Source organism: Delphinapterus leucas, chromosome 6 (assembly GCF_059928025.1).
Source record: "Delphinapterus leucas isolate spDelLeu-1000000601 "Yukka" chromosome 6, BTC_Dleu_Yukka2, whole genome shotgun sequence".
Taxonomy (NCBI): Eukaryota; Metazoa; Chordata; class Mammalia; order Artiodactyla; family Monodontidae; genus Delphinapterus; species Delphinapterus leucas.
In genome coordinates, this window is record NC_143134.1 from 112,562,852 (window position 1) to 112,590,485 (window position 27,634).

Below are 27,634 nucleotides of genomic sequence, written 5' to 3' on the forward strand. Positions count from 1 at the left end.
CCAGTGGAGCGTGTGCTCTGTGTATCGGGTGCCGGGTGAGGCCCTCTATAATCCCTGTCTAGTAGAATCTCCAGATGGCCCTGCCATGTCTGCCTTCCTAGTCCCATGTCACAGAGGAGGAAGCTGAGTCCACGTAGTCCAAACCTGTTTCCAGTGGCAGAGCTCCCATGGGAGCCCATGTCTTCCTCTCTGAGGTCCCCTGCATCACGCTATGTCCCTGCAAAAATCGAGTTCCATCACAGAGGGCGACATCGGGGCTAGAGTCTGGATTCTGACAGCTTAAGGGGCTCATCCTGTGTTTCTGAGACTCGTGTGAGGTCAGCTGAACCTCAAGAGGCTAGACTTCGGCACAACCCAGACGACATATCCAAATGTGGGAAAATGATGTTGCAAACTGTAAAAAAAAAAAAAAATCCGAACATGAGATAATGGTGTAGTTGACAGAGCAGAGAGCTGGAAGGTCAGGGTGGGAGTCCTAGCATTCCCACTCAGTAGCTGGATGAGCCTGGGCAGCTCAACCTCCCTGAGGACAGAAACCTCCAGAAGGCACTCAGGGTCAGAGTCAGTCAGTGCAAACCCTGGCTTTGTGACCTGGATCAGAGAGCTGACCAGGTGAGACTCCTTCTCTCCCTTTGCTTTCCTGACACCTCACTCTCCCACTTTCTTTCCATCCCGTCTCCTTTGCAGCTTCTCCCCCCCTTGATTATTAACTTTGGGGTTCCCACGGCTCTCTGGCTTAGACCCTCTTCTGTCATCATTCTGTACCTTCTCCCTACAAGCTGATGCACTTTTAAGCCTTCATTTAATTGAAATCAAATTGAAATCAAAATCCCTGAGTCTCAGATTCCTGCATCCAGCTTCCCCAACACCTACGTTTGGTTGTCCCTCAATTTGCACTGAGTTCATTACCTTCCTCACCAGCCCCCTCTCCCCCAAGGACTGCTCCCCCAGAGACTGTCACTCCCCCCCACCCCCAGCCGAGATAAGCCTAATCCTGCCTCCTCCTACCCCCGTGTGCAATCCATCACCTAGTCCTACGGATTCTGCCTCTAAAGTATATCCATTTGTTCATTAAACAAATATTTACCAAGCACCGCCGTGTGCCAAGTTGAGTTTCTTCATCCTCTCTGCCGCTGCCCTATTCCAGACCTCCATGCTCCGCCCTTCTTTACCTGATCTCCTAAGATCCACGCTTGACCCCCTCTGGGCCATTCTCCACTCTGTGGTCACTTTCATCTTTGAAGACCGTGAATCTGATTGCCACCAGCCCTCCAGTGCCGCCCCACTACCCTGAAGATAAGGTTCCACACTCTTAGAATGACCAGCGTGCTCTGGCTCTTGCGAGGTCCCCAGCCTCATCCCTCGCTCCCTACCCTTCTCGGATGTTCTCTCTGCTCCTCCAAGAAACCATGCTCTTGCCTTTCCCTCTGCCTGGAATGCTCTAACCCTCTCACTTCACCCAAATAACTCCTTCCCACCCTTCAGGTCTTAGCTTAATGCCCCTTTCCTGGGACCCTTCCCTGAATTCCCAGACTAGGCAAGTGCTCCCCATGAGAAATCACAGAGCAGCCACGATCCACTCCCCCAGCTCTGTCATGAGTGTCTCTCATGAGGAGCTGACTGTGAGCTCCTTGAGAGCAAAGGCTCTGTGTGTCCCCAGTGCTTAGCACATTGCCTGGCACGTAGGAGGTGCTCGATAAAGAGTTATTATCAAACAGGGACAATAATATTGACGTCACAGTAGGAGGTGATTGGTGCACTCTGGGTAGTTACAGCAATGCTGTTCACAGACGTTCCCTGAGCACCTGCTCTGTGGCAGACATTGGCTGGGCCCTGGGGGACCGAGAGCTCCGAGGACACAGTCTCTGCCTTCAAATAGCTGCCAGTCTGGATGCCACTGGAGAACCTTGTGAATGGCTCCCCCTTGGCTTAGCGATGACTTTGTCATGAGCTCTTCACCCCAGCTGAGGCCTGTAGGCAAAGAGCTCCCGGCCTCAGGCCCTCAGCTCTCACACAGCTGCGTGAGGCAGCGCACAGCCTTCCTGCGGCCACGCCTTCTCCTCCAGCGGCTCCTGGCTCAGCAGCTTTATCCTAAGTACGCACTTCCTTCCCAAGTCCCTCGGCACTCTGCTCACCTCTCCAAAAGCCCCCTCTCAGCCTCAGCAGCAGGCATTGTTAGGGCCGGGGGGAGGGCATCCATGAGATGGGCTTTGGCAGGAGGCTTCGGGGAGAGAACTGGCTGTAAAGCGCTTGGCGTGGAGTGTGCCCTCAGTAACCATCAGCCAATAGTGTACCTGCTTATCATCGTCAGCCAACCTCAGAGCACCGCTGTGTGCGGGACCCTGAGCTGTGAGTGTGTGCTGCGCTCGGCAGGCATCCAGCCCTCAGTCCAGAGGACAGGGAATTACAGACCCACTAGTAGAAGGAAACCAAGAAGTTACTTATTCCAACCTTATCTCCTTTCCTCAGGCCTCAGCGTCCAAGAGAGACAACACACAGGGGTTATGACCTTAAAGGTACACCGACTCCTGGTGGTTCCAATGTCCCCGGTTCTGGGAGGCGGTGCCCAGGCCCTCTCCTCCCCTGATATCAGCAGCTTAACGTATAGGCTACAGAGCTCAGTATCTAACCGTGGGCAAGTTATTTGACCTCTCTGAGCCTCAGTTTTCTTATCTGTAAAATGGGACCACAGGGTTGCTATGAGGAGTAAGCGAAATAGTAGGAGTCAAGCACTTAGCACAATGCCTGGCAGCTATTTTGGTAGTTTGGGTCAGGGTTCTTCATCACCTGATCCTTGCCCACGTGACCCGTTTCTTTCCTGCTGTTTTCCTTACACACACCCTGTTCCACAAGGCTTCCTGAGCAAGGCATGAAGGCTCATATCTTGTGGCCTTTGCTCACACCTTGAATGCCATTCCTCTCCCAGACATGCCTTTCTAGCTATGTGGCCGACTCTGACACATCCTCAGGGTCTCTCTGATTCCAGAACCTGTGCCCTTTTCATGGTGTCCCTAGAAATAGAGGATGGGGTCAAGGGAAGAAGATAGGGGGCTGTCCACGTCTAATCATTGAACCTATGAATGTGTTAACTTTACATGGCAAAAGGGACTTTGCAGATGTGATTAAGTCAAGGACCTTGAAGTGGGGAAATTATCCTGGATTATCTAGGTGGGCCCAGTGTAATCACAGGGGTCCTTATAAGAGGGAGGCAAGAGGGTCAGAGTGAGAGAAGACGAGGTGATGATAAAAGCAGAGGGAGAGGAGATGTGGTGATGGAAGTGAAGGTCAGAGGGATGCATGGCCACGAGCCAAGGAATGCAAGCAACTTAGTTTCCCAGAACCTACTCATGGAGCCATTTTCAGGAAGTTCCTCTGGGGCCCTGTTTGTGGTGCTTTTGCTGTGTACCCTGATAGGGAGTGTGTGGTCTAGAAATGGGGCCGGATTGTCACATGAGCAACCAGCCAAAAGTGGACTTTAGGTTGGGACTGGATTTGACCTTGGTGGTCAGCTAATGATCCGTGATATCCTTTCAAGGTATCTCTCAACTCACCAACATGGACCCGCCTAGAAAAATCCCTCCAGGCTGTTACGACTGCGGAGATGGCTTCTATAACCCGACCACGAGGATCGTCAAGGACTATAAGAATCACTTTCTGAGAAATGCAGGTATGTGACACATGTTCTCTCTTCTCTCATCACACGTAGGTTTGGTCTATGGCCATACCACCCTGAACGTGCCCAGTCTCGCCTGATCGCATGTAGGTTTGCGCACACGTGTGCACACACATGCATGCATTTAGCGAGAAAGAAGCTTTTGCCAATCATTGATTGTCCGAAAACTGACAAAAATTGATTGAATGTTTCACTCTTTGGAATTCTCATGGCTGACAAGTCTATACATAGTCACAGAGTAGGGCAGAGGGCATTAATGGTCTAACTGTGACAGCACATAAGTGTAGCACGGAAAGGATTCAAGTACTTATCTTTGCATGCTTCCCTGCAGCTAGTAAGTGCCTGCTGTATGCTAGACACTCTGCTTGGTCTGGGCACCAAAGCTAGCCACAAACCCCTCCCTCGTGGAGCTTATGTTTGGCAAATAGCAGACAAGTACTATGAACAGTTAATTGCATCATGGAATAAGCAAAATGAAAGGGAAAAACATGGCCCTAAATGGTGGTGGGGGGTAGTGGAGATGGGAATGGGGTCCCAGAGAGGTGGGAGTGATGCTGTGGGAGCACAAAGAAGTGCTATCTAATCCAGAACTGGAAATTCCGAGAAGGATTCAAGAAGGAAATAGCTAACCTGAGACCCAAAAAATGATGCGGAGTTGACCCTAAGGTGTGGGGACAGGTTTTCCAGCCAGAGGAACCAGCACAGGTAAAGGCCTGGAAAGTGAGTGATGCCATGTGGTCCAGGATGACTGCTGGCCCCTCAGCCTGGGGAGTACCTTGGAGGATCCAGAACCTCAGTTTGGTGAGTGAACACAAGCTGATCAGACTGAGAAGGACTGACTGACAGTGAACAAACTTGCAAGAGGCCAATGTACAAATAAGAACAAGAACATTTTCCTTTAACACCATGATTCCTAATCCTTCTCTTTTCTAGAGTCACAGTCCCACTAGGAATAACCAAAACTATGGACCCTCTTCGTAGGAAAATGCCCACATATGCACACACACAAATATATATGTGTACACACACACACACATATGCATTTTGCATATAGTCTTAAGGGGTTGATGGTTCCCCTAAAGACCCAGGTCAAGAAACCCTACTGTGTAATGAGAAAGAAACTGCCAGGTAGACCAGAAGGCCTGGGTTGGCTACTGAGGGTCTCCACTCCCTGTAGGGAAATTTACTCAGTAATTCAACGATGATCAGAAAGTTGCCTTGTGGTGCTGGAATAAGCGCAAAGGGAATCATCAGCTGATGGCGTGGCTGAATCCTGGAGCTGAGATTCCCCTCGCCCACTGGGTGCTGCTGGGGGAACATGGCAAATGCTTGCATTCCAAGTCCCTGGCACTTTTCTCTGACTTCTCATCCTCCATTAACAGAGTGTACTATATAGAACACTAATTCTGCTGGATATAAATAGGCTCCCATGAAGCTTCTTGATCAAATCAACTAAGGAGATACTGAGTTAAGTACTACTAAACAGCTTTACTTGCTGAAGGGCTTCTCAGGACCTTTTAGATGCTGGTATACTTTGTAGTTTTCCTTCCCGGCACTTATTTCAAGTGTAATTAAATACTCATTTGTGTAATGAATTGCTTACTGTCTGCCTCTCCCACTAAATGGTAAGGTCCCTGAGAGCAGGGACTCTGTCTGTCTTGTCTCCACTTGTACCTGTCCAGTGTCCAGTCAGAAAAACAAAGAATTTAATATCAGGAAATTGGTTAAGTAAGTATTGGAGAGCTGAAAAATCAAAAGGAAGACATTGAGGTGACAGAGAAAGTAACTGCAGGAAGCAGCTACCACCTCAAAACTGGGGCGGCGGGGGGCGGAAGCAAGAGATTGGGTTATTAGAATGTAGATTGATAGAGGCCCCCCCAACCAGGAGCTGCATCCCAGACTTGTGAGGAGGGGGCACTGCCCAGGAGGGCCTCTGGAGAGAGAGCACAATGACGCTGATTCTAGGAGTGTGGGGAAAGCTGGAAACTGGAAGTGAAAGGCCACTGCTGAGACACCGACCAGAACAGCAAGCAAAACAGGAAGGAGCGTGTCCCCTCCCCCTCTGTCTGCCTTGAAGCACCTGACTGGGGGCCAGCTGGCAAAGGAGAAGTATCCTCCATGCGGTCCCAGTCCCAGCATCGCCAAGTAGAGTGCAGAAAGGTAGGTTTGGAGTTGAGAGTCAGTAGCTTCATAACTGGCCCCATCAACTGCTTTTTGTTGCTCAGCATCCAAACACACTCTTCTCTGCTGTAAAGATAACGCATTTATGCTCTTTTGTATTACAAGTTGCAACTATCCTTCCTACTAATACAAAGATGCTCTCACCACCTCCTCGGAGAGGGGAGACCTTAAACCCAGTAGACGTTGCATCCATCTTTGAGTGATGTTATCCCTTGACAGTCCTGCCTAATCTACAACCTACACGCCACTGCCAAGAATCTTCCTATAAAATATTAAGGGGAAAAGAGGAAAGAAGAGAAAAAAAATTAGTTAATAAAAGCAAATATGTAGATAGATAAATGATATAGATACCGTTATACATAAACATACAAGCAAGGAAGAAAAGCTGTATCGTCGATACAGTCCTCTTCCTATAACTGGTCATGAGGCTGTAGTTAATACTTATAAATTCCTTTTTCTATTATAAATTCCATGTTCCATTTGCTTTCTGCCCACATTTCAGTTGGTCTGGTTTTTTAACACGTAGGGCGACCCACACCTTCATTCTTGAGGGGTCTGAATCCTTACTGGTCCTGCCTTTTTTGGTTGTTTCGTTGGTTGGTTTAGTTTTGCATTCATTTTTACTATTGGCAGTGGAAGTACTAAGAAGTGCCCTAGAGAACCCCCTTGGGTTCCATACAGTGTCTCCTTTCCCCAGTAACAGCAACCCAATTTCCACCTGGCAATCGAGATCCCTCACTCCAGCCAGAAATGTATTCCCCTACTTTGCCTGTTGTTTCAGTGGCATAAGGTGCGAAAATGGCTAGGTGGCTGTTTCCACTTCCAGTTCAATCGAACCATTGTTGTATCACTTGGTGGGACCATTTCTCCTTGAGAACTAAGGCCTCTGAACCAACAAAGTTCAAAGTTACAGGAGAAAGGAAGCAAATTTTTTTCTTAAAAACAGGCACACTGCTGTAGCTCCAGCACCAAGCACAGACCCAGGCACATATTAGGTGCTCATTAACTGCATATGAAAAAAATAAATTAAGGAATGAGTGTGTACTGTGAATCTCTACCAGAGAGATATATTTACATCATTTCCTAAAATTATTTGACCATAAAATTAGTTGGGAGATGGGGCAGCAGGGAGAATTTTTATGGCACTACTGTTTTGGGGAATTCTGTGTTAGCATAATCTTTCTTCAGTTGTTGTACAATACAACTGATGCATTTTCAGTTTTCTAGATTTGAATTGTATTCAAATCTTGCCTCACTGAGAGGACATGCTGGTCCTGTGCAGGTTCACAGACTAGTGGAGAAGACAGATACAGAAAAATATAATCACAATATCATGTGATGTGGGCCCTGGTGGGGGGAAGCCCTGGAGAATGGTGGGGGGGGATGGGGAGGGGGAATTGATCACCTGTCCGGGGTGGAGGGTGTCAGTCAGGAAAAAGGTCCCAGAAATGATAGGTCTTTTCTTTGGCTGCGCCACATGGCATGTGGGATCTTAGTTCCCCGACTAGGGATCAAACCCGTGCCCCCTGCAGTGGAAGTGCAGAGTCCTAACCACTGGACCACCAGGGAATTCCCCAAGTGATGGGTCTTAAAGGATGAGTAGGGGTTTCGTAAACAGGATCGGTGGGTAAGGGCATTCCAGGCACAGGGAACAGCATGGGCAAAGACACAGAGGCATGAATACGCATGGTGTGACTGGGGAATCAGAAATTGTGGTTCCCAGAATCCTGTGGGCAAAAGCCATGCTTGATGATAAACTTTAAAATGCATCATGGGGATGCACAGAGGATTTTAGGGCAGTGAAAATACTATGGATGATACTATGATGATGGATAAATGTTATTATACATCTGTCCAAACCCATAGAACATACAACACGAAGAGTGAACCCTAATGTCAACTAAGGACTTCGGGTGATTATGACGTGTCCATGTAGGTTCATTAGTGGTAACAAATGTACCATCTGTTGGGAGATGTTCGTCATGGGGGAGACCGTGCATGTGTGGGGCAGGGAATATATGGGTAATCTCTGTACCTGCCTCTCAATTTTATTGTGAACCTAAAACTGCTCTAAAAAATTAAGTCTTTTAAAAAACTGCATCGGGGAAGGGAAGGCCATTCTTAGAAGGGCAGACACTGATTATTGTTTGGGTGACAAATATTTATTGACCAGTTGCTATGGGTCGGGCTCTGTGTTAGGCATGAAGGTGACAGCGGCATCCTAGAGGCTCTCAGGCAGCAAGAGAAAGTGACAGTGAAATGGATCGTGACAGTTCAGAGTTGCTGCAAGAGAACCTGGTGCGGATCCCAAAGCCTGGAGGCCAGCAGGCCAGGGAGGTTTCCTGGGAAAAGCAAGATCTAATGTGAAACCTAAATCAGAGCAGGCAAGTGCATCAGGGTTGGGAAGAGTGTTAAAGGCAGAGGGAACAGGATGTGCAAAGGATTAGAGATGGGGGAGAGCACTGCACATCTAAGAGGCTACAGGTCGCTCAGGAGCGTGAGACACCAATACGTCAGGGGAAAAAGCAGGAGAGGAGGCTCAAGAGGGCCGGAGGAAAGATCACAGGTGTCTTGTCACCTGAGGGCCATGGGGGAGTAAGGGAGGGTTTTAGGCAAGTGGAATAGTAACTGATTTGTCCATTAGAAAGATTTCTCTTGTTACATTAGAAAAGGGGCCAAAGGATAGGACATGGGAGATCCTTCCAGCAAGATGGCAAGAGAGGGGCATCTGAAGGGCCACAGGTCCCAGGTTCCAGGCTGCCTGCTGGCTGACCCTGGGCCAGTGCCTTCCCTCTCTGGGCCCCTTTCTCTTCATCTGCAAAATGAGATGGTTGAACTGGATGATTTCTAGGCCACTTCTAACCTTAAAAGTCTATGATGGAGGAGGAAGGGTATTTTGGTCCTGATACTATAGGACAGATCAAGTTCGGAGTGTCCTGAAAACCACTAAAAAGGGGTCTCTGTTAGTAGCCACCTCGTCATTACCCTTGACTCGTCTCACCCTGCGGGGACTGATGTGGCCTTCTGTCCATCTTCTGTTTTCCCCCGGGGCTCTTTCTCCCCTGCGTCCCAATCTGCCCCGTAAACGGTGCTTCCTGTCGGCGTCCTGGAGGCTCAGGACGGCTGGCCGCGTGGGCCCGAGGCGGTGACTGAGGCCATCCCAGAGTAAACACAGTGGCCTAAGCCACTGCTATTATGAGGCACGTGCCACCTGGGTGGGTCAGAGCCGAGAATGCTGCTTTATAGGAGGTCACAGGCTGGGGCACCAGCAGAAGGGTCGCCTTTCGCTCAGAACTGCCTCGGCCCCTCACCCACCTTGGGCTGGCTTCTTTTCCCCCTGGGCAGAGAGAAAGCCCTGGACGGCTAAGCTACAAATTGCTAGGCTGTGAGCACGCTTGACAGATCCAGGTTTGCTAGACTTGGGTTTCCAAGTGTGCCTTTCTTAACTGGAAAGGACAGTACGTACTGCCGGATCACCGCAAGAGTTGAAATCCATCCGTCTGCTCATCCAGAAGCCTTTGAGTGCCTGCAGTGCGCTAGGCTTTGGGGAGCAGGGCAGGCAAGAATTCTCTCAAACTGTGGCTCTCAAACCGTTGGACCTTGGCTCGTATCAGGAATGATGTACATCATGACCCAGAACACACACAGACTCACACTCACGCATGTATTCTTACATGAGATGTGCTATGATAGTTTCTATCCAGTTTTTGGTTTTTTGTTTTGGTTTTTTTTTTGCCTTACGGTGCAGCATGTGGGATCTTAGTTCCCTAACCAGGGATCGAACCCACACCCCCTGCATTGGAACCGCGGAGTCTCAACCACTGGACACCCAGAGAAGTCCATATTTTCTATTCCGTTTTTTAAAATGATGGTTGCTATGCACTAAATTGATTTCACAACCTTCTTAAGGGTCAGGACCATTGTTCTAGACAGCCTTCCCTGACCAACCCCTCCCTCCCCGCCCCCCGGCCTCCCTCCGTCCTGTCTGTGTGAGATGTCCCTCCTCTGTGCTCCCACAAGCCTCGCAGCACTTAGCCCATGACAGTAGAAGAATCTCTATTTGCCTGTCTTCCCCACTAGACTAAGAGCTTCTTGAGGGCGGGGACCGTGTGTCTGTGTCTGATTCAGCCCTGGGTGTTCTGCACCTCACACGGGTCCCACAAGTTGGAGGTGATTCAACGTTTGTGAAAGAAAAGCAGGCTGGTGGGCAGAGGACCTCCCTCAGATTCTTCAACAAATTATACAAAATTCAGTCCCCGGCACATAATAGACAACTTATTTTCAATAATAAATATAAGCCATTATATTTCTCTGCACCTCCAAGTTTGTAAAGCTTAAGCATTAGAGATCTCAAACCAGTGGCTCTCAAGCCAGAGTTTTTGTTTGACTGGCCGCATGTTTGAACTGGCATGGGTTTGGGCACCAACAGGGGGCAAGCACTGCCCAGGTTCCCACCACTCCCTGCTGTCTGACCCCCATTAGCACCTGTCATTGTTTGTCCCGGGGTGGGGGGGGATCACGCCATGCCGCACCTTGCAGGATCTTAGTTCCCCAACCAGGGGTTGAACCCCGGCCCACGCAGTGAAAGCATCAAGTCCTAACCACTGGACGGCCAGGGAATTCCCAGCGTCTGTCATTTCTTTAAGGTACCCCCCTTAAAGCCTTTGAGCTTATGACCCCTGCATCTCCTGGGAACTCTACATGCATCCTGTGAGCTGGGAATGGGTGTGTCCTGAGATTAGGAATCCAGGTCAGGGAGTGATGAATGACAGACTGGTGATGGTGAAGCTGGAATTCTAACCCACTCCCATCTTCCTACAAGTCCTGTGGTCTTTCCACTCCACTCTGATGCTGCCTCTGTTGGGACCATAAAACTATAAAAGACAGCAACTCAGTGTAGGCAATATTGCAATTAATACAGCAGACACAAAACAAAACAGAGACTGAGTTAGGAGCTCCCTCCCTCTGGTGTGGTGGAGAAATGTCCAGGACCTAGAATACACACATCCGGCTGTCCTCTGGTCCCGGATCCGCCACTGGCCAGCTAGGTGGCCATGGGTAGCTTACTTCTTGTCTCCTCTTGGAGCCTGTTTCCTCATCTGTAAAATGAGCATTATAGTAGTACTTAATCTGGAGGAATTGTGGTTAGAAAAGATGGAGTTAAGTAAGCAAAGTACATAGCACAGCACCCAGCTCAAGGCACGTGTCCGGTGATCGGTAGTTGAGGCTGTTATCACTGTACTGATTACTGACTCAGGCTGGGGGAGAGAGAGGAGAGTAAGCCCTGGGGTTTGTTAAGATTTCTCTAGGTGTTTGAGAGAGGAGAAGGCTCTGAGGGGACATGTGATTGGACGTGCTAGGTCTCTCTGCCTCCTCAGGGTTTTGCTGGGGAAATGAAATCCTGCTGAAACTCCGGGGTCTGGAGACTCTTGATTACGGGGTTCAGAGTGCCAGTCTACCTTTCACCACCCTGTCTCTTCCCACCCCATGGTCCAGCCCAAGCAGACTAGCTGCCCTCCATTGATCAACATGGCTCTATTCTCACATCGTATGTTCCCCCTGCTGAGAATGCCCTTCCCCCTCTCTCCCCCCCATCACAGTCCTCATCTCTCCATGCTCAGCACACAACAGAAGGCCATGGTTCACCTGCAAGCCTGGAAGAATGGCATGCAGCTTCACCTGCCCATCCACAGCTCAGGGTCACGAAGCTGGGGAGGCTCCTTACCAGGCCCTCGCTAAGTGCCTTACCTGCTGATCTCTGCTCTTCCCAGCATCCCAAGTGGGGAATTTTCAGGAGCCAGAGTTTGCAATGAGAAGATCTGGTCTCAAATAGGTTAATAACTTGCTCCCAGTCACACAGCTGGCAACAGAGTCGAGTGGAACCCAACTCTGTCCAAACCCTCTTCTTTTCCTTCTTCTTGCCAGCTTTGTGTCCTAGCTTATTCTTTCTTTTTTAATATATTTTTTAATTAATTTATTTGTTTTTGGCTACGACTCTGCGTTGCAGTGCGCGGGCTCCTCATCACGGTGGCTCCTGTTGTTGCAGAGCACGGGCTCTAGGCGCGCAGGCTTCAGTAGCTGTGGCACATGGGCTCAGTAGCTGTGGCTCGTGGGCTCTAGAGTGCAGGCTCAGTAGTTGTGGCACACGGGCTCAGTACTTGTGGCTCGCGGGCTCTAGAGCTCAGGCTCAGTAGCTGTGGCGCACGGGCTTAGTTGCTCTGAGGCATGTGGGATCTTCCCGGACCAGGGATCAAACCCGTGTCCCCTGCATCAGCAGGCAGATTCTTAACCACTGCACCACCAGGGAAGTCCCTGTCCTAGCTTATTCTTTACTCGGCCTCTCCGCTCCCAAACAGGGCTGTGTCTCACTCACAGGTGCTCCTGCACCAAGCACAGTTCCTGGTACCAGCGGGGGAGCTCAGTGATGCTCTAAATGAATGAAAATGTCCATTTGAGAGTCTTGAGACAGGAACACCACAGTCCCCAAATGAGATGCTACCTTTTTTATAAAGGGTCCTTTACAGACTGTGGGCCAGTAGGGAAGCATTGGAAGACATTTGGGATAGTTACCTTTAACATAGTGGGAAATTGGGAGATTAACTCTAACCCTTAGCCCTCCTACTCTCCCCTTTCGTTCCTCTCAGGAGGGATGCGCCTGAGCCGCGCTGGCAGTGTGTACGTCTCTTGGAGTAGCTGTTGCTTGCCTCAACGTTACTATCAGGAATCATCTGCAAAATAACTGCACCACTAAGCCTTCCCCCCTCCCCGCAATTAATGACACCCCATGCGCGTGTCTCAGATGAAAGGCACATTATTAATATTCAAAGGAAAAAACGCTCGTAACCATTTTAACATATACAACTAACAATGAACTAAATTTGCTTTGTGGAAGACAGAGAGTGAGCATCCCAAATTAGTTTATGTAAAAGCTGAAATTCCTCCCCGAAAGGTCTCAGTACCATCCTCAAAGAATATCCTGATCATCAGAAATGCTGTCAAGATTCCCGCCAACATTATCCCCTTTGTTGTCTGAAATGTCGAATCAAGCACATCTGGCAAATGTCCTAGAGCTCACAAATCTTTCAAACAGCATATAATTCCCAACGGTTAGAGAGAGAACGCCACCGCTTAATCGTGCTCCTCTTCAAAATAGCACCAACTTTCCTTCAATCAGAAACAATGGCTTGGGCTTCTTAAAAATATCGCATACCAGTGATTATTTGCAGAGAGGGCCCCTTTGCGTTTGAACCTGTAGGTTTCAGACAGAATTTAAAATCAAGATCATGAACCTCGTTTGAATGTATGCTCGGGTAAATGGATGATGGGAGGAAGCAGGGGTGTGAATCGGGGTCCAAAGAGTGACCTGGCCTGGGTGATTTGGAGGTGACAGCTGGCTCCACCAGGGGAGGATGAAGATGGTAGGGGGGTGGGGTGACAGGTGGCACTGACTGAGCCTTGACCCTGCACCAGGCACTCAACTACAGGGGAGGGGTGTATTCGCATGATCCCTGTTTGACAAATGAGGAAACTGAGGCTCGGTGAAGTTAAAGAATTTCCCCAGAAAATTTGGCAGGAACTGGGATTCACACTTGGGCTCATCTGCCTCCAGAGATTTGCCTCTTTCCACTTTGCCCAGCCAACTCCAAGACTGTCTGTCCACAGAGGCCTGGGCATGGAGCTCCCAGACATTGGTGTTTATCTGCTCCCCACCCAACTTTACAAAGCTGCATAGTGAGCAGCTAGAAGTGAAAGGCCACTTGGCCTTCTAAAGTTTTTCTGGTATCATTTAAACAGTTGAAAACTAGAAGCATCCCAAATGTCCAGCAGGAGGGAACTCATTAAATAATATATGATATAGCCTCGGGAACTCCCTGGCGGTCCAGTGGTTAGGACTCAGTGCTTTCACTGCCGTGGGCCCGGGTTCAATCCCTGGTCGGGGAACTAAGGTCCTGCAAGCTGCGGGGTGAGGCCAAGTAAAAGATAATATATGATATAGGCTTACAATAAAATACAATGCAGCCATTAAAATGGCAGTGAAGGAATGGACCTATTGATATACAAAGGTAGCCATAGTTTATTTCAGGTGAAAAAGCAGGATAATAATAATAACCACCACTTACTGAGTGCTTTCTATGTTCCAGGCACTGGTTTGACCACTTTACATAATTCATTTTCTTTTATCTAGGAAACAGTTGTCTTTATTATTTCCATTTTACAGATGACGAAACTGAGGTGGGGTGAAATGCTTTGCCCAAAGTTACCCGGGTGATAGGTGGCAGGGCTGGAATTTGAATCCAGGTCTAGCTGACTCAGAGGTAAAGATGACATTTGAGCTGGTTCTGAATGAGAAGCTGGAGTTTATTAGTGAAAGAAAGGAAGAACCAAGGGCCTTCCTTGTGGCCCAGAGACATAAAAATATCCAAGGAGTGTAAGATGGCAGTAGTGGTTCTTTTTCCCTAGATAGTTCTCTGCCCACTTTATTGCTCAAAAACTGGCCAAGGAACACGAGTCTTTCAATGCCACCAACAAACCAAGACTCTTCTCATCTTGAAGCCTCTGCCTCCACCTGACAGGTGAGAAAGCGGAGACCCAGAGAGGGAGGATGACGTGCCGGACCCCACACAGCCTGTCTGTGTTAGGGCCGGGGCCGGACCCACCTTCCCACTGCCAGCCAGGGCTCCTTCGGCAAACCCAGGCTGCCCCCCACCCTGCTTCCCCCGTGGTTTCTGCAAAATGGCCGAGCGACTGTCCTGCCCCGCCCCCTCCCGCTGTCATCTCTCCTCAAGACAAAAGGCAATTTACCCAAATGTTATAATCACCTGGAGGCTGGCACGCAGGGCCGTGCCTGCCATATCTGCGGTACTGTTAGCAGCACCATAATGAAGGCTTTGTGGAGGGATAATATCACACTTGTAACTGCCAAAGAAAATGCCCACACGGACCACAGATCCCGGCATCTGCTTTAAGCCAAAGGAGTATGAAGGGAATCATGAGTATCAAATGCCTTTACCGTGCCAGGGACTTACCACGTCCCAGCCCTTTGAGGAATGCATCATTATCCCTATTTGGCAGATGGGGAAACTGAGCCTCAGAGAGTAAGTAACTTACTGACAGGAGCAGTTACTAAAGGGAGGAATCGGGACTTGAACCCAGGCATCTCTGACACCAGAGGCCACACTGTGAACTGATATGAACTTCTCTGAGAGTCTGGCAAAGCTGTGGACCTTCTTCTCCCCAGAGACATACACTAGAAGCCACCCCCCTCCCCTACAGAGGGTGGGATTGGCCTGTCAAGGCCCTTTTGCTCTAGGAATGACAGCCTGCCATGCCTTGTGCCCCTCCCTGACCTGCGGGAACCGCCCCCTGCCTGACTCTTTTCCCAGTTCCAATTCCAAAGGCCCTGGAAATTCCCCTTCCAGCCATTGTGCCCACAGGACTCTGACAGCAATACATCCCCCACCCCCCACAGCAGCCTCCTGGAAGCATCCAAAGGATACAGCTTCCCCTTCCGTGGCTGGAGTCCACCCGAGCCAGCACCGCCGTGGTTTGTTTCGTCTCCTTTAATAGAAGTGGATGTGAGGCCAGAGCCCAGGGGGCAGGAGCCTCATCTCGCTTCCTCAGCCCACACGCTGGAACCCAGGGCAGTTGGCTGAGATCCCTGCTCAACCTCAGGTCTAGGAGACGCAGGCAGGGTTACAGGCCGGCCCCAGGGGCTGCCAGATCTGCCCTCACACCCTGGCTCTGCCATTGGCCGGCTGTGTGATCTCAAGCTAGTCTCTTAACTTCTCTGAGCTTCAGTTTTCTCATCTGACAAGTGGGGGTAGAACTACGACCTTCCTTCCAGGATTGTGGTGAGTGTTATTGAGATGATGCAGGGGATGCAGCAAGAGCAGTGCCCAGCCCACGAGGAGCTTAAGGCCTGTCAGAGATAACAGTTGGGATTATTTTATATCCCAGGGACTAGTGCTGGTTGAGATGCAGGGGCCTCCTTAACTCCATGCCCCAAAGGGAGGAGCCAGAGTGACCTTGGCAAGCTGCCCTCTGGCCTCCTCCCACCTGCTTTTAATGCCAATTTCGAAACTGGGCTGGAGGCCTGCAGTCCCCTGGTCTCTCTAGCCCGCCTTCGGCACTGTTCTGGATGTGTTCGCATCACCCGCAGCATTTCTTATTCATCTGGAGCCTCACACCCTCTAGGATCCCCCAGACGCGGGCCCTCGCTGATCCCCTGCGGATGCCAGCGTCTCACCTGGGGGCCACCTCAGTGCCTGCCACCTCCCCAAACCAGTGCAGGTCGGGGGTGGGGAGAGATGCATAAACAGTCACAGGACCCGGGATGGGCACTCTCTGGATGGAAGCCTAGAGCCTAAGTGTTCAAAAGGCTGCAGAGAACCTCCTGCCCCTCAAAATATAGGTCAGAAAGTAACATAACAGAAACCATAAAAAAAGTACATGGAAGGAAATCCAACATAAGTCTATATTCTCCATGATGTTTATTTTAAAATAAATTTATTTTATTTACTTGTGACTGGGTTGGGTCTTCGTTGCTGCGCACGGGCTTTCTCTAGTTCCAGTGAGCAGGGGCTACTCTTCATTGCAGTGCGCGGGCTTCTCATTGCGGTGGCTTCTCTTGTTGCGGAGCGTGGGCTCTAGGCACGTGGGCTCAGTAGTCGTGGCTCGTGGGCTCCAGAGTACAGGCTCAGTAGTTGTGGCACATGGGCTTAGTTGCTCTGCGGCACGTGAGATCTTCCCGGACCAGGGATCGAACCTGTGTCCCCTGCATTGGCAGGCGGATTCTTAACCACTGCTCCACCAGGGAAGTCCCAGATATGAGATTCTTTCTCCGAAAAACCGGGAGTGCCCTGCTTTGCTGGTGCCAGGAGCCAGAAGCACAGTGTGCTGGGGGAGCACAGAGAAAACGGTAAGTGTGTCCCAAGTCAAGTTGATGTTCTGGAAAAGGTGGTGTTTGGCTAGGCTTTAAAGGTTGAGAGGTGGATTTTGCTGCCTGGAAAGGAAGGGAAAACATGAGCAGAGGCACAGAGACGCAGGGGCCTGGGTACTCAAGATGGAGCACCTGAGACCCGCTACTGTGTTGGGAGACAGAGGAGTAGTCAAGGAAGGCCTCCCTTAGGCAGTGATGGACAGACTAGGCTTTGATGGGTGTGTAGGAGTGTGTCTGAGCTGGGCATTCAAAGCAGAGGGACCCAGTGTGGGCTGGAGAGAGGCTTGAATGCCAGGTTAGGGAGCTTAGCTTCAATCCTTCAGACAGTAAAGACGTGGTAGTTGCAGAAAGATTTTTCAGGGAAGTCTGTAGTGGCTGAGGGCTGCAGCTCTGGAGATAGACTTGGGTATGAGCCTGTACCCCCTTATTAGCTGAGTGAGCTGGGACATATAACTCCATCTCTCTGAGCCTCAGAGCCCTCCCCTGTGAAACGGGATAATAACACTGACTTTGGGGCTTCCCTGGTGGTGCAGTGGTTGGGAGTCCGTCTGCCAGTGCAGGGGACACGGGTCTGAGCCCTGGTCCGGGAGGACCCCACGTGCCGCGGAGCAACTGAGCCCAAGCGCCACAACTGCTGAGCCTGCGCTCTAGAGTCCGTGTGCCATGACTGCTGAAGCCCGCGCGCCTAGAGCCCGTGCTCCTCAACAAGAGAGGCCACCGCAACAGGAGGCCCCCACTCAACACGACTAAGGAAGGCCCACGTGTAGCAGCGGAGACCCAACCCAGCCAAAAATAAATTAATTAATTAATTTTTTAAAAAAATCTTTAAAAAATAATAACACTGACTTTGCAAGATTGCTGTGAGGATTAAGTGAGTTCTAGTCTGAGATCCGTAGGTCCTTAACATCCTAACATCCCTCCTGGCCATCCGCACTGTCCCAGCCTTAATTCTGCCCCCAGCATCTGCCACCTGGAGGACAGGCCCAAGTGCCAGGCCTGTCCCTGTCAGTCCATCGTCCACACGCAGCTGGAGAGCAGGGGCAGAAGGGAGCAGAGGGTCAGAGCAAGGGCCGACCAAGTGACCTTGGCCTCAGCACTTGTCTTCCCAGCGCTGCCTGTGTACAGCGGCCAGGCATCACAGACATCTTTAGTGAACACAAATGCAATTATGAGTGCTTGAAAAATAAAAGTGGGAATCAGGGAAACAAGAAGAATAGCAATATAGATGGTGTTGGTGACTTTGCACCCTCCCCTACTTAGCACACACCTGCTCTGGAGTGAGTGTGGGAGATATGAATCAGTTGGTCTGCGTCCCTGTGCACCTCCTGTTGTGTGAGCACCTTGCCGCACACAGGCTGATGCTAGTATTTAAGGATGTGTATTTTTTTTTACCAGTAGGGCCCATAAACACAGGCCAGCTATGCATCTGGACCTCAACAGCAGGAATAACTCTCTGTCCCAATAGTGTCAGAATCCCAATAGCCAATAGTACGACACTTAGTGAGACGTCCTTCTCCAGTCTGGGGCTTTCCTAAGAGATTCCCAAGGGTCATTATGACCGTGGGCACTTTTCCCTTTACCCACCAACTGGAGCATCTGCAATGCCACCTGAGACACCAACTGTGCACATAACAAAGGTGGTATGAGAATTGCATGAGATCGGGCATGGAAAGTACATGCATGTGCCCGGCACATGGACCTGATCCCAGCTCACCATGTTCGTTGCCCAGACTCACCCTCCCCCGGTCACAGCCCGATCCAGCCCTAGGTCTGACCTTGAAGGTCTCAACCCAATGGTTTCAACATATTAAAACAGAATGTAGCCACGCTCCCATATTAAATGTAATTTTTTGCTGTTAAAACTTCGAAAGGATTTTTCAGACTTTGCTTGGTAGATGGTATGACTGCAAGACTTTAACAATTGGCTGTGATTTCTTGAGAGCCATGTACACACTGGAGAATTCTTGACAAATGAGGAAACCAAGCCTACGAATTGATTTCAAGTGTAATAACATTGTTTTGATTTCCAAATTTAATAATTAATTCAGGCTTTATGCATTAATTATAACATTTATTAATTTCAGTGTTGGAGTTTCCCTTTCTGTGTTTCAGAGTCAGTCATTTTTTTCCCATGTCTCTTACAGTTGAATAGGCCTTGACAAGCTTGTGGGTGCTGGGCCCTGCCCCTCTAGTTCCCCGTGGGTGAAGCAGCCTGGCCTCACCACACCCACCCCTACCCCCTGGAGACCTCCACCCACCCAGCCCAGAAGATGCTCCTTTACAGGGAAAGCAAGAGCAGCCCCGGGCCTCCCTTCCTGCCCGATGGTGGGCTCTGCCTGGGCAGCCACCCGTCAGTCAATATTGGAGACGCTGTGGCCTTGGCCTCTGGCCACACCTCTGCCAGCAAAGTTCAAAGCCTCTTTGCAGGGGTTGGGACAGGGATGGCCCGGCATTGGTTGCCGCTCTCACCCCTGCATTTGCACAGAGGGTGTGGCCGGGCTTTGGGGACTGCATCTGCCCACAGCCTGGGGTCCCAGGTTTGCCACGCACCTCTCACCCCAGCCACAGTTCACACAGGAGCCATCTGAGAGCGCGCTGGCCTTGACCCCAGGAAGAGAGGGCAGCCCTCACGGCAGAGCTCCTGCCCTGGAGCCTGGCATGGCCTGGCGTTCTGGGTGCGCGCCGGGCTGTCACTGCAAGCTGCACGCCTCCTCCCTTGACATCTGATCACGCACACACAGACTCAGACGCTCACACACCGCCTGCCACTCACCCAGCCACACACCGTGTGTCACACGCAGGCTGAGGGTCCCCATACGGGCGCACTCTCTCTTCACCCTGCGCCTCAGACAGAGCCACTTACACACTCACGGCACACCGATGCACGCTTGCACACATTCACACTCACACTTGAGTAGGTTCCCACACTTCGACGGAAACACGCCCACTTGTGCCTGTGCACACACAGCCTCATCAAGTGTGACCTTCACACCAGCACTCTGTGCCCTTCCCCTCCCCGCTTGTGGAATGAGGTGGGGAGACGGTTCGCACCCCAAGCCTTGGTTTCCTCGTCCTGACTGGGGCCAATGCCTTTTACTCACTGAGAAGAGGACGGACGTGCCCCTCTTCCCACAGAGCCCTGTGCTTCCCGGGTGCTCGGCCAGTGTGACCCTCATCCCCTCTCCCGAGGCTGGACACCTTGACTCACCTGGTCTCCTCCCTTTCCCTGTCCCCACCCGAGGCTCCCGCACACCAGGTGGCACTGCAGGTGTGCTTGCCCAAAGGCATGCCATGAGCTAGCGACATCTGGCATGCGGGTGCCTGATGACCTGAATCAGCCCGTTTGCCCTCTCTGTGCTCGCCTGCCCCAAGCTGCCCCTCGCTCTGAACAAAAGCACTAGTTGAGCTGCGGCTCTTGATCCTTGTGTAAAGACCTCCGCCTCCCCAGCGCCTCCCTCCGTCCCCGCAGGGAACCAGAAGTTCCAGGGCTGCTGAGTTCCTTAAGAACACCCCCTTGAAGGTACCCAGTTTGGGAATTAAAGGCCCATCGAAATGATGATCTGAGCTCACACTTCCTGGGTACCCACCTAGGGCCGTTCAGCCCTGCCAGTCCCCAGTCTGCCGTCTGCCAGAGGTCTGGTTAAACCCACTGGACAGACAAGGAGCCGGCTCAGAGAGGGGCAGTGACTTGTCCAAGATCACCCAGCAAGATGGCGGCAGGGCTCACAAAGGACCCTGAACTCCCTCCAGTCTATGCTGTGCAGTCGCAGGGGCCCTGAAGACAGCTTGCAAAGACAGCTTCCGGCTTTCTTTGGTTTGGGGCATTTCCTGCGCCCCAGGCACTGCGCTAAGCGCTTTTCGGGAATGACCTCAGTTGATCCTCCCAGGAAACCTTCCAGGCAGGCACCTCCGCAGATGAGGAAATGACACCCAGAGAGGTGCGAGGCCATCTGCCCAAGGCCTCTGAGCTAGTGGCGGCCGAGCTCCAAAGCTCGCGCCCTTAACAACTGCGCCACACCGCCTCCCTGCCAGCCGTCGGGGGAGCCAACGTTGTGTTGCATGTGCCGTCCGACTTTCAGGACTCTTCTTCCCCCAGCACTGCACCGACCTGCAGGCTGCACGAATGACACTCTCGGTGACCTGGGCCCTGCTTGGTGGCCTGTGCGGGCCTGCCCCTCCCACCCTCACCGTGGGGCCCCAGGCCAGCCAGGGCTTTGAGCTTCCGGAGTGTGGCTCGCGCCCAGGTGTGAGCCCAGACAACCCATCCTCCCCACGTGGTGGGGCTGCTCGGTCCTTGGCCTGGAGACAGGAAAGGAAACAGCGGCCGGTGGCCTTGGCGCCGCCCTTGGCCTTGGCCCCGCCCTTGGCATGACTGCTTTGCCCTCTCAGCTCCGTTGGCTGAGGGTGGGGAAGAAATTCTTCCCCCTTTTTCTAAATCCCACAGAGCAAAATTATTACTTTTATGTCCCCAATGTTACATTTCTTTATTCACTCATCCATATTAAATAAGTATATTTAATATACTTATTAAATACTTTTTAAGTGCTGGATCTGTGCCGGGCTCTGAAGAGTGAATTGACCATGGCTCCCCGTGGCTGGCAGGGGTGACCATGACCATGACCGCAGCCTGGGTCAGGGAAGGTGACATCCAGGTAGGGCCCATGGTGGCAGAGGACGGCCAGGGGGACACACATTCAGGTGCCTGAAGCTGGGGCTGTGATAGGCCTGAAAGGAAACCATGACCATGCAGGCAGCCCTGCTTCCTGACCACACCATCTTTAATGCGCTGTGTACTTCCACTTCCTTGACAGAAATCCTAGAAAAACTCATCTATGTTACATTGGGTTGTTTGTGTTGAAAGAATTAATGTGTCAAACGTACATGTTTAAAATATACTGCAGTTGTTATACTCATGTTTAGGTCTTACTTCACTTTTATATTCACTAAGGTCCAGAAATGGGAAGTGCCCTGGGCCTCTCTTGAGCTCTGAGAGGCCCTGCAGCTGAACCAGGTCCTGAAAGGAAGGGTGTCCCCCGCTCCCTGGAGCAGCTTGTACAAAGGCACAGGGGCACTGAACACATGCCTGTGGGCGACTGTGTTACGTCAGGGTAGCTGCATTTCACAGCTGGGGAGGGAGGCAGGCTGGAAAGTTCTTAAGGTCCAGGCGAAGGAGTGGGGAGCCTTCACAGGGAAAGCTTCTCAGTTGGGTGGCCTGTGGTCAGATTCGGGGTCTCTCTTGCTGCAAGTTCCTTTTCTTCTCTGTAAGAAGCCCAGCTCTCCTAGTGATTGGTGAGATTCATTGGGGGCAGCAGGGGAGGGGATGCAGGGAGCAGCGAGGTCACTTCCAAAGCTTGAGAACCAGAATAAAGAAATCTCTGTGCCCCAAGAGCAGACAGATTAAGCCACAGAGTGCCTGGGTCAACCCTCTGGGTCTCAGTCCCCTCTGTCCCCCAGCACCAGGCACAGGGCTGGCCACAGGATTGAGCTTGTTGACTTAATCGTTCATTCATTCATTCAACAGATGTGGGCTAAGCACTCCTGTGTGCCAGACACTGGTCTGATGATGCCACAGTGAAGAAGCAGACAAGGCCCTGGTTTCACTGGAGCTTGTAGTGTGGATGGGGAGACAGACAACATGTAAATAAACAAGAAAATTGCAGCAAGAGGCATACGCCCTGAAGGAGATAAAATGAACACCGGATATCAGGGATCACTGAGAAGTGACATTTGAGATGAGACATGAATGCCAAGAAATAGGTGTCAGGAATGTCTGTTGATAGCAATCAAAGACAAATCAGAAGGCAACAGACTTATTCCAGACTTCAACTGGCAAAGCAGTTGTTGGTTGCCTACGGCACGCTGGGTCCAGTGGTCAACAGGCAGACATAGTCTCTGCATTAAGTTTACAGCCCAGTGGGAGAGAAAACTATATAAGGAAATCTGCAAGTAAGTGTAGGCTCATAAATTTTTTTATTGAATGAAAGATTCTTTAAGTTCTATAGTGCTTTACAGTTTTCAAGTTTCATACATATGATTTCATATAATCCCATAATAACCCCTTCCCCCCCCCACCCCTGTATGGCCCCCTCCTCCCTTCCCTCTCCCCACTGGTAACTACTAGTTTGTTCTCCATATTTGTGTAGAATCATAAATTGTGAAGTGCAGGGCCCAGGACAGAGGAAAGGGCGTGAAGGACTTTATTTTGGATGGTTGGGTATGTGAAAAGGTTTCCACTCCTCTTGGAGAACATGATATAATATCAGAAACATTCCTCCTATGTTGCTATACAGACTTCCTAAGCATATTTTTTCAGTGGCTGCTAAATTCTCATGTGGCACATGGTGTCTCCCACCCGCCCCCCAAACTTAGCGGTATGCCTGGCACATAGTCAGTGTTTAGAAATTATCTGTTAAATGAATGAATATACAACAAAGTAATCATCCTCTTGTTTCTAGAAGCATAGGTTATTTCAGTTTTCTTGATTCTAAATAGTACCGAGACAAATAGATTATTCCCATAACATCCCAGGGTGGAATTACTGGGCCAGTGGGGGCCAAAACTTTTCAAGATAAATGCACCAAACCAGAAGTCTCCCTCCCCTTCCTCTGAACCACCGGCAATTGTGCCGAGGGTAATAATTTACAATTGATTAAAGAGTTTGCGGGGTGTTTTTTTCCCCATCTTTTTTTCCCCTCCTCTCCCCCTCTCGTCCTGCCGAAAAAGGGGGAAAATTATCCTAGAAGGTGAAGATGTTCTCAGACAATCATATTAACATATTCCAACAATCGCAATTTGCAAAATAGTAATCACAACTGCCGGGATCTGGGAGGCATTAATCAAAGCTGCAGGTTTAATTCCATTTTAAATATTGATGAAATGTGCTTGGGCAGCCTCACCCTGGCGTGGCAGGGACAGGGGAGCCGCCTCGCGGCATAGGGGAGGTGGAGGGGAGGGTTGGGGAGCAGCTGCTGGGAGGGGAGGCATCTGTCATTCAAATTGGTGACTGAGCGGCCAGGTAGAGAGTGAAAGGGGTAGTGAAGAGGGCTGTTAAGTCCATTGCTGTCAATTTGTAACCATCAGGGAGGGGCCTGAGGACTGGTTCAGCACAATAAACCCAGTTGGTCTGGTTTCAGGGTTACCACTGAAGAGGTTGCAGCTGCACTGATTCGAATAGCCCGGAGACTTCAGAACTGTAATTATCAACCAGGCTGCTCTCGGTGTGGCAAAAGTGGGCTTCACCAGCACTTAACTCCTTGTGTGCCGCCGCTCTCCCCGCCCACCATCCCCCCCACCCCCCGGGGTTGACAGCCAGGTGCGGATTCCCCCGCAGCCTCCCCGGGGAAACTGAGGCCCACCGGCTGCTGAGGGCAGTCCTCAAAGGCCAGAGCGTGCAGGCAGAGAGCCTTTCTCCTGAGGTCACAGACAAAGAACTAGTGGGGGGCGGGGGGGACGGAAGAGGCCGGCTCTGTGGGGCAGCCTCACCTTCTGGCACCGTCGGGCCTACCCTGGGGTGAAAAGTCAGGCTTTGGGGTCTGATGAGCCTTGGCTTAAATTCCACTGGCTGTGGACACGAGGTAAGGCTCGTCCTCTGTAAAGTGGAGGTAATCTTTCGTACCCTACTGGGCTCTCACAAAAAACTCAGATTGACGTTTGTAAATTACAGAGCACACAGTAGGCTGACAATAAGCCTTGTGTCCCTGGGCCGGGGAGTGGTGCTGTCGCAGAAGAGGAAAGGGCTCCTGGCAGGCGGCTCTGGTTCGGAGGGTAGGATATCTCAGGCCCTCTGCGTTTCAGCTCTCAAGGAGTGTCTTTTATGTCTAGCTTCTGCCATTTGGCACCCAAGGAGGATGAGTAATTCCATACTCCCACCTCTCGGGAGGGAGGCACTGAGCTAGGCAGGGGGTGAGGGTAGGAATCAAGAGACTCTGGTGCTGCGCCCTGAGGACAGCTGCTCGAGGGCAGGGGTTTGGGCCGGGGCTCTTTATCCCCAGGAAGAGGGAAGGCAGGAACGAGGGAAGGACCGCAGGCAGGCATTGCGGCGCTGGGGAAAAAAACATGGGCTTCGCTGGGAGTCCTGGGGAATGAAGTATGTGCACGGCTCCGTAACCCTCCTCCTGGACTATAATCCCAGAGAAATTCTCCCACGTATCCACGAAGGGATGGACCCAAGAACGTTTGTCCCAGCGTCATTCCCGGTCACCGGAGGTGGAGGCAACCTGCGTGCCCACCCCTGGGAGGATGGGTAGTACAACATGACGGAAGCCCACCATGGAATATTAGGCAGCAGTCAGGAGCAAAGAACAAGATGTCCGCGTCGCAACAAGAACAGATCTTGAAAATGTAGTGTTGAGTGAAAAAAGTGAGGCACAATGAAATTCACAGCACAATGCCATCTATGTAAATTGAAACCACATTCGCACACAAAACAACAGTACATATTTTACAGAGCTACGTGCATTTTTAGGGGTATATATCCCGCCATTGGAGCGGGTCTCTGTCGTGGTGGGGGGAGGGGCTGGGTGTGGCTTTGGAGGATAAAGGGGAAAAATGAAAATAGAGTCAGCCCTCAGAGGGGCCTGGCACAGAGAGTGTGCTGTGGACTAAGGGATGTGTCCCACTCAATTCTCTCTGAGGTTTAAAAACAGCACAGGCCTTGTACTCAGACAGCCCCGGGGCTCAAGTTCTGGGCTCTCCCACGTACCAACACTGTGGCTGTGGACTAGCGACTCATCCTCCGAGCCTGTTAGTCCGTCCACAGAAAGGTGGGCTTGCTGCCATCGGGTGGTCATGAGGATTAAGTTAAGGGAGATAAATGCATGTGGGCCTACAGGACCCCCAGATCCTCCTCTCCTCTCCCCACCGAAAGGACCTGGGCAAACAGAGGGTGTCAGCCTCCTGGGAAACCACAGGTTCTCTGAAGCGTCCAGAATGGAAAACCCAGAAAAGAAACGAAGGCCTCGACCGGCTGTCCCGGGGGTGACGTTGGTGGATGTCACACTGGGCACGGGCCCAGCTCAGAGCGGCCCATCCATGTTGTGCCTGGCTCCGTCAGCAAGGTCCACCTCCAACATGCACCCCAGCCCCAAGACCCCGCCTGGGGGCTCCCGGCGCAGGGCATGACCACCTCTCCCTCCTCCTCTCTTGCAGATGGTGACGAGCACGAGTGGATCATCCGGACATGTCGGAAGGGCTGGGACGAGGCCATGGGTCCTAAGCCCAAGCCGTGAACGCTAAGCCCCCTCGGTCACAAGCTTCCTTCTGTGCCCCTGGCATTGGCTGGCCCAGGGAGCAGGCTGTAGTTTTAGAACCTGACTTTTGACTCGGGAATAAAAGCTTTCTGCCATCAGTGGCCCTAAGTGTACTTTCCTTAGACTATTTCTTGGAGCGGGACCCTCACTCCACCTGCATCACAATCACCTGGGCAAAATTGTGAACTAGCTCTTCCTGGGCCCCACCCTAGTACCTGCTAATCAGAATCGCTGAGACTGGGGTCTAGCAGTTTGCATTCTCAGGTATTTCTTACGCATATGGAAGTTTGAGAGCCATCACCTTATAATGATAGACAAATGTAATTGAATGAGCAACTCATGTGTGCGGGCAGTGTGGTTATGTTATCTCAGCTCCACATTACAGCCTTGTAAGAAAGGGCTTAGCATTACCTTTTAGAGATGGGAAATCTGAGGTTCAGAGAAACTGAGTGACCTGCCCTAGGTCACACAGCATTTGAATCCGAGTCTTCCTGAAGATAAAGCCCAGCTGTTTTTTGTTTGTTTGTTTGTTTGTTTACTACAAGCTGCCTGCCTTACCAGTCTTGATTTCACAGGGCAGTAGGACAGGATGACTGCCCAGGCTCACAGCTGCTATCTTCCTGTAAGCCCAGAAATGATTACCCAGGACTGCCTCTTCCTCTCGGAAGCTTCCCTATCTGAGCTTCCTACCCTAAGCACGGAATCGGTGGGGTGCCACAGAAAGAATGCAGCTTTGTCATCATACACACCTAGGTGTGAATCCCAGCTCCATCACAGGGTATCATACAACCTTGGGCAAGTCACTTCACTTCTCTGAGCTTCAGTCTCCCCATTTGTAAAATGTATAATGATGCTGAAACCCATAGGGTAGCTATGTGGATTGAATGAAATAATACAATAAAGGAGCTGGTACTTAGCAGGTATTCAATACGCACTTGCTTTAAAAACTAATTCGTTAGCTGTGCATACAGAGTAATTATTCTTCAGAATCACCCCCAGGGATCTCATGTGTCAGCTGAAAACCAGCAGAGGAAGTGGTAACATGTTCCAGGGCTGTACTTGGGCCACAAGCAACCTGGATCACCTGGATCTTTGCGTAGCTTTCCCTCCTTAGAGGCTGCGAACCCTGTAGCCCCCTGCGCCTTGTCCCCTGGCTCACCAAGGGCTGCTCAGGAGAGGGAGTCGGGCCTGGGAGGGCTTTGCCAAGGTCGCAAGGACAGGAAGCTAGCCTTGGATCTAGGGCCCCATGAGCGGCCTGCTGGGGCAGAGCCAGGAGTCAAGGGAGACCTGGGCCCCGCTCAGCTGCGCCGCAGAGGGATGGGGGATCACCTTTCCCCACCAAGGCAACAGTCACTCACCTCAGTAGAATGACAGGACTGATGTCCACTGGGGGTTTCCAAACTGTGTTTTGAAAATAAATAAAGTATATTCATGTAAAGGAACACACACACACAAACTTCCTTTTCAAAGATACACATATATCTAAATCTCTAAATATCGAAATGATAAATGGATTGGAAGAGTCGAGGGGGAGGGACAAGGATAGGGTCAAGGATGGAGAATGCAACAACTAACCGGGGGGCCCTGCAGGGG

The 27,634-nt window shown here is 51.0% G+C and overlaps 1 protein-coding gene across 1 annotated transcript in view; it reads left to right on the forward strand.

Annotated features, from left to right (window-relative positions):
* The window catches only part of MORN5 (MORN repeat containing 5), a 32,237-nt gene extending 6,094 nt beyond the window's left edge, over nt 1–26,143 (forward strand). Inside the window, exons 4-5 of the mRNA XM_022577964.2 lie at nt 3,536–3,667; nt 25,941–26,143. Of these exons, the coding sequence (XP_022433672.1) occupies nt 3,536–3,667; nt 25,941–26,020 (212 nt within the window). The 3' untranslated portion in view covers nt 26,021–26,143. The remainder of the gene's footprint in view (nt 1–3,535; nt 3,668–25,940) is intronic.
* The last annotated feature ends 1,491 nt before the right edge of the window (nt 26,144–27,634 follow it).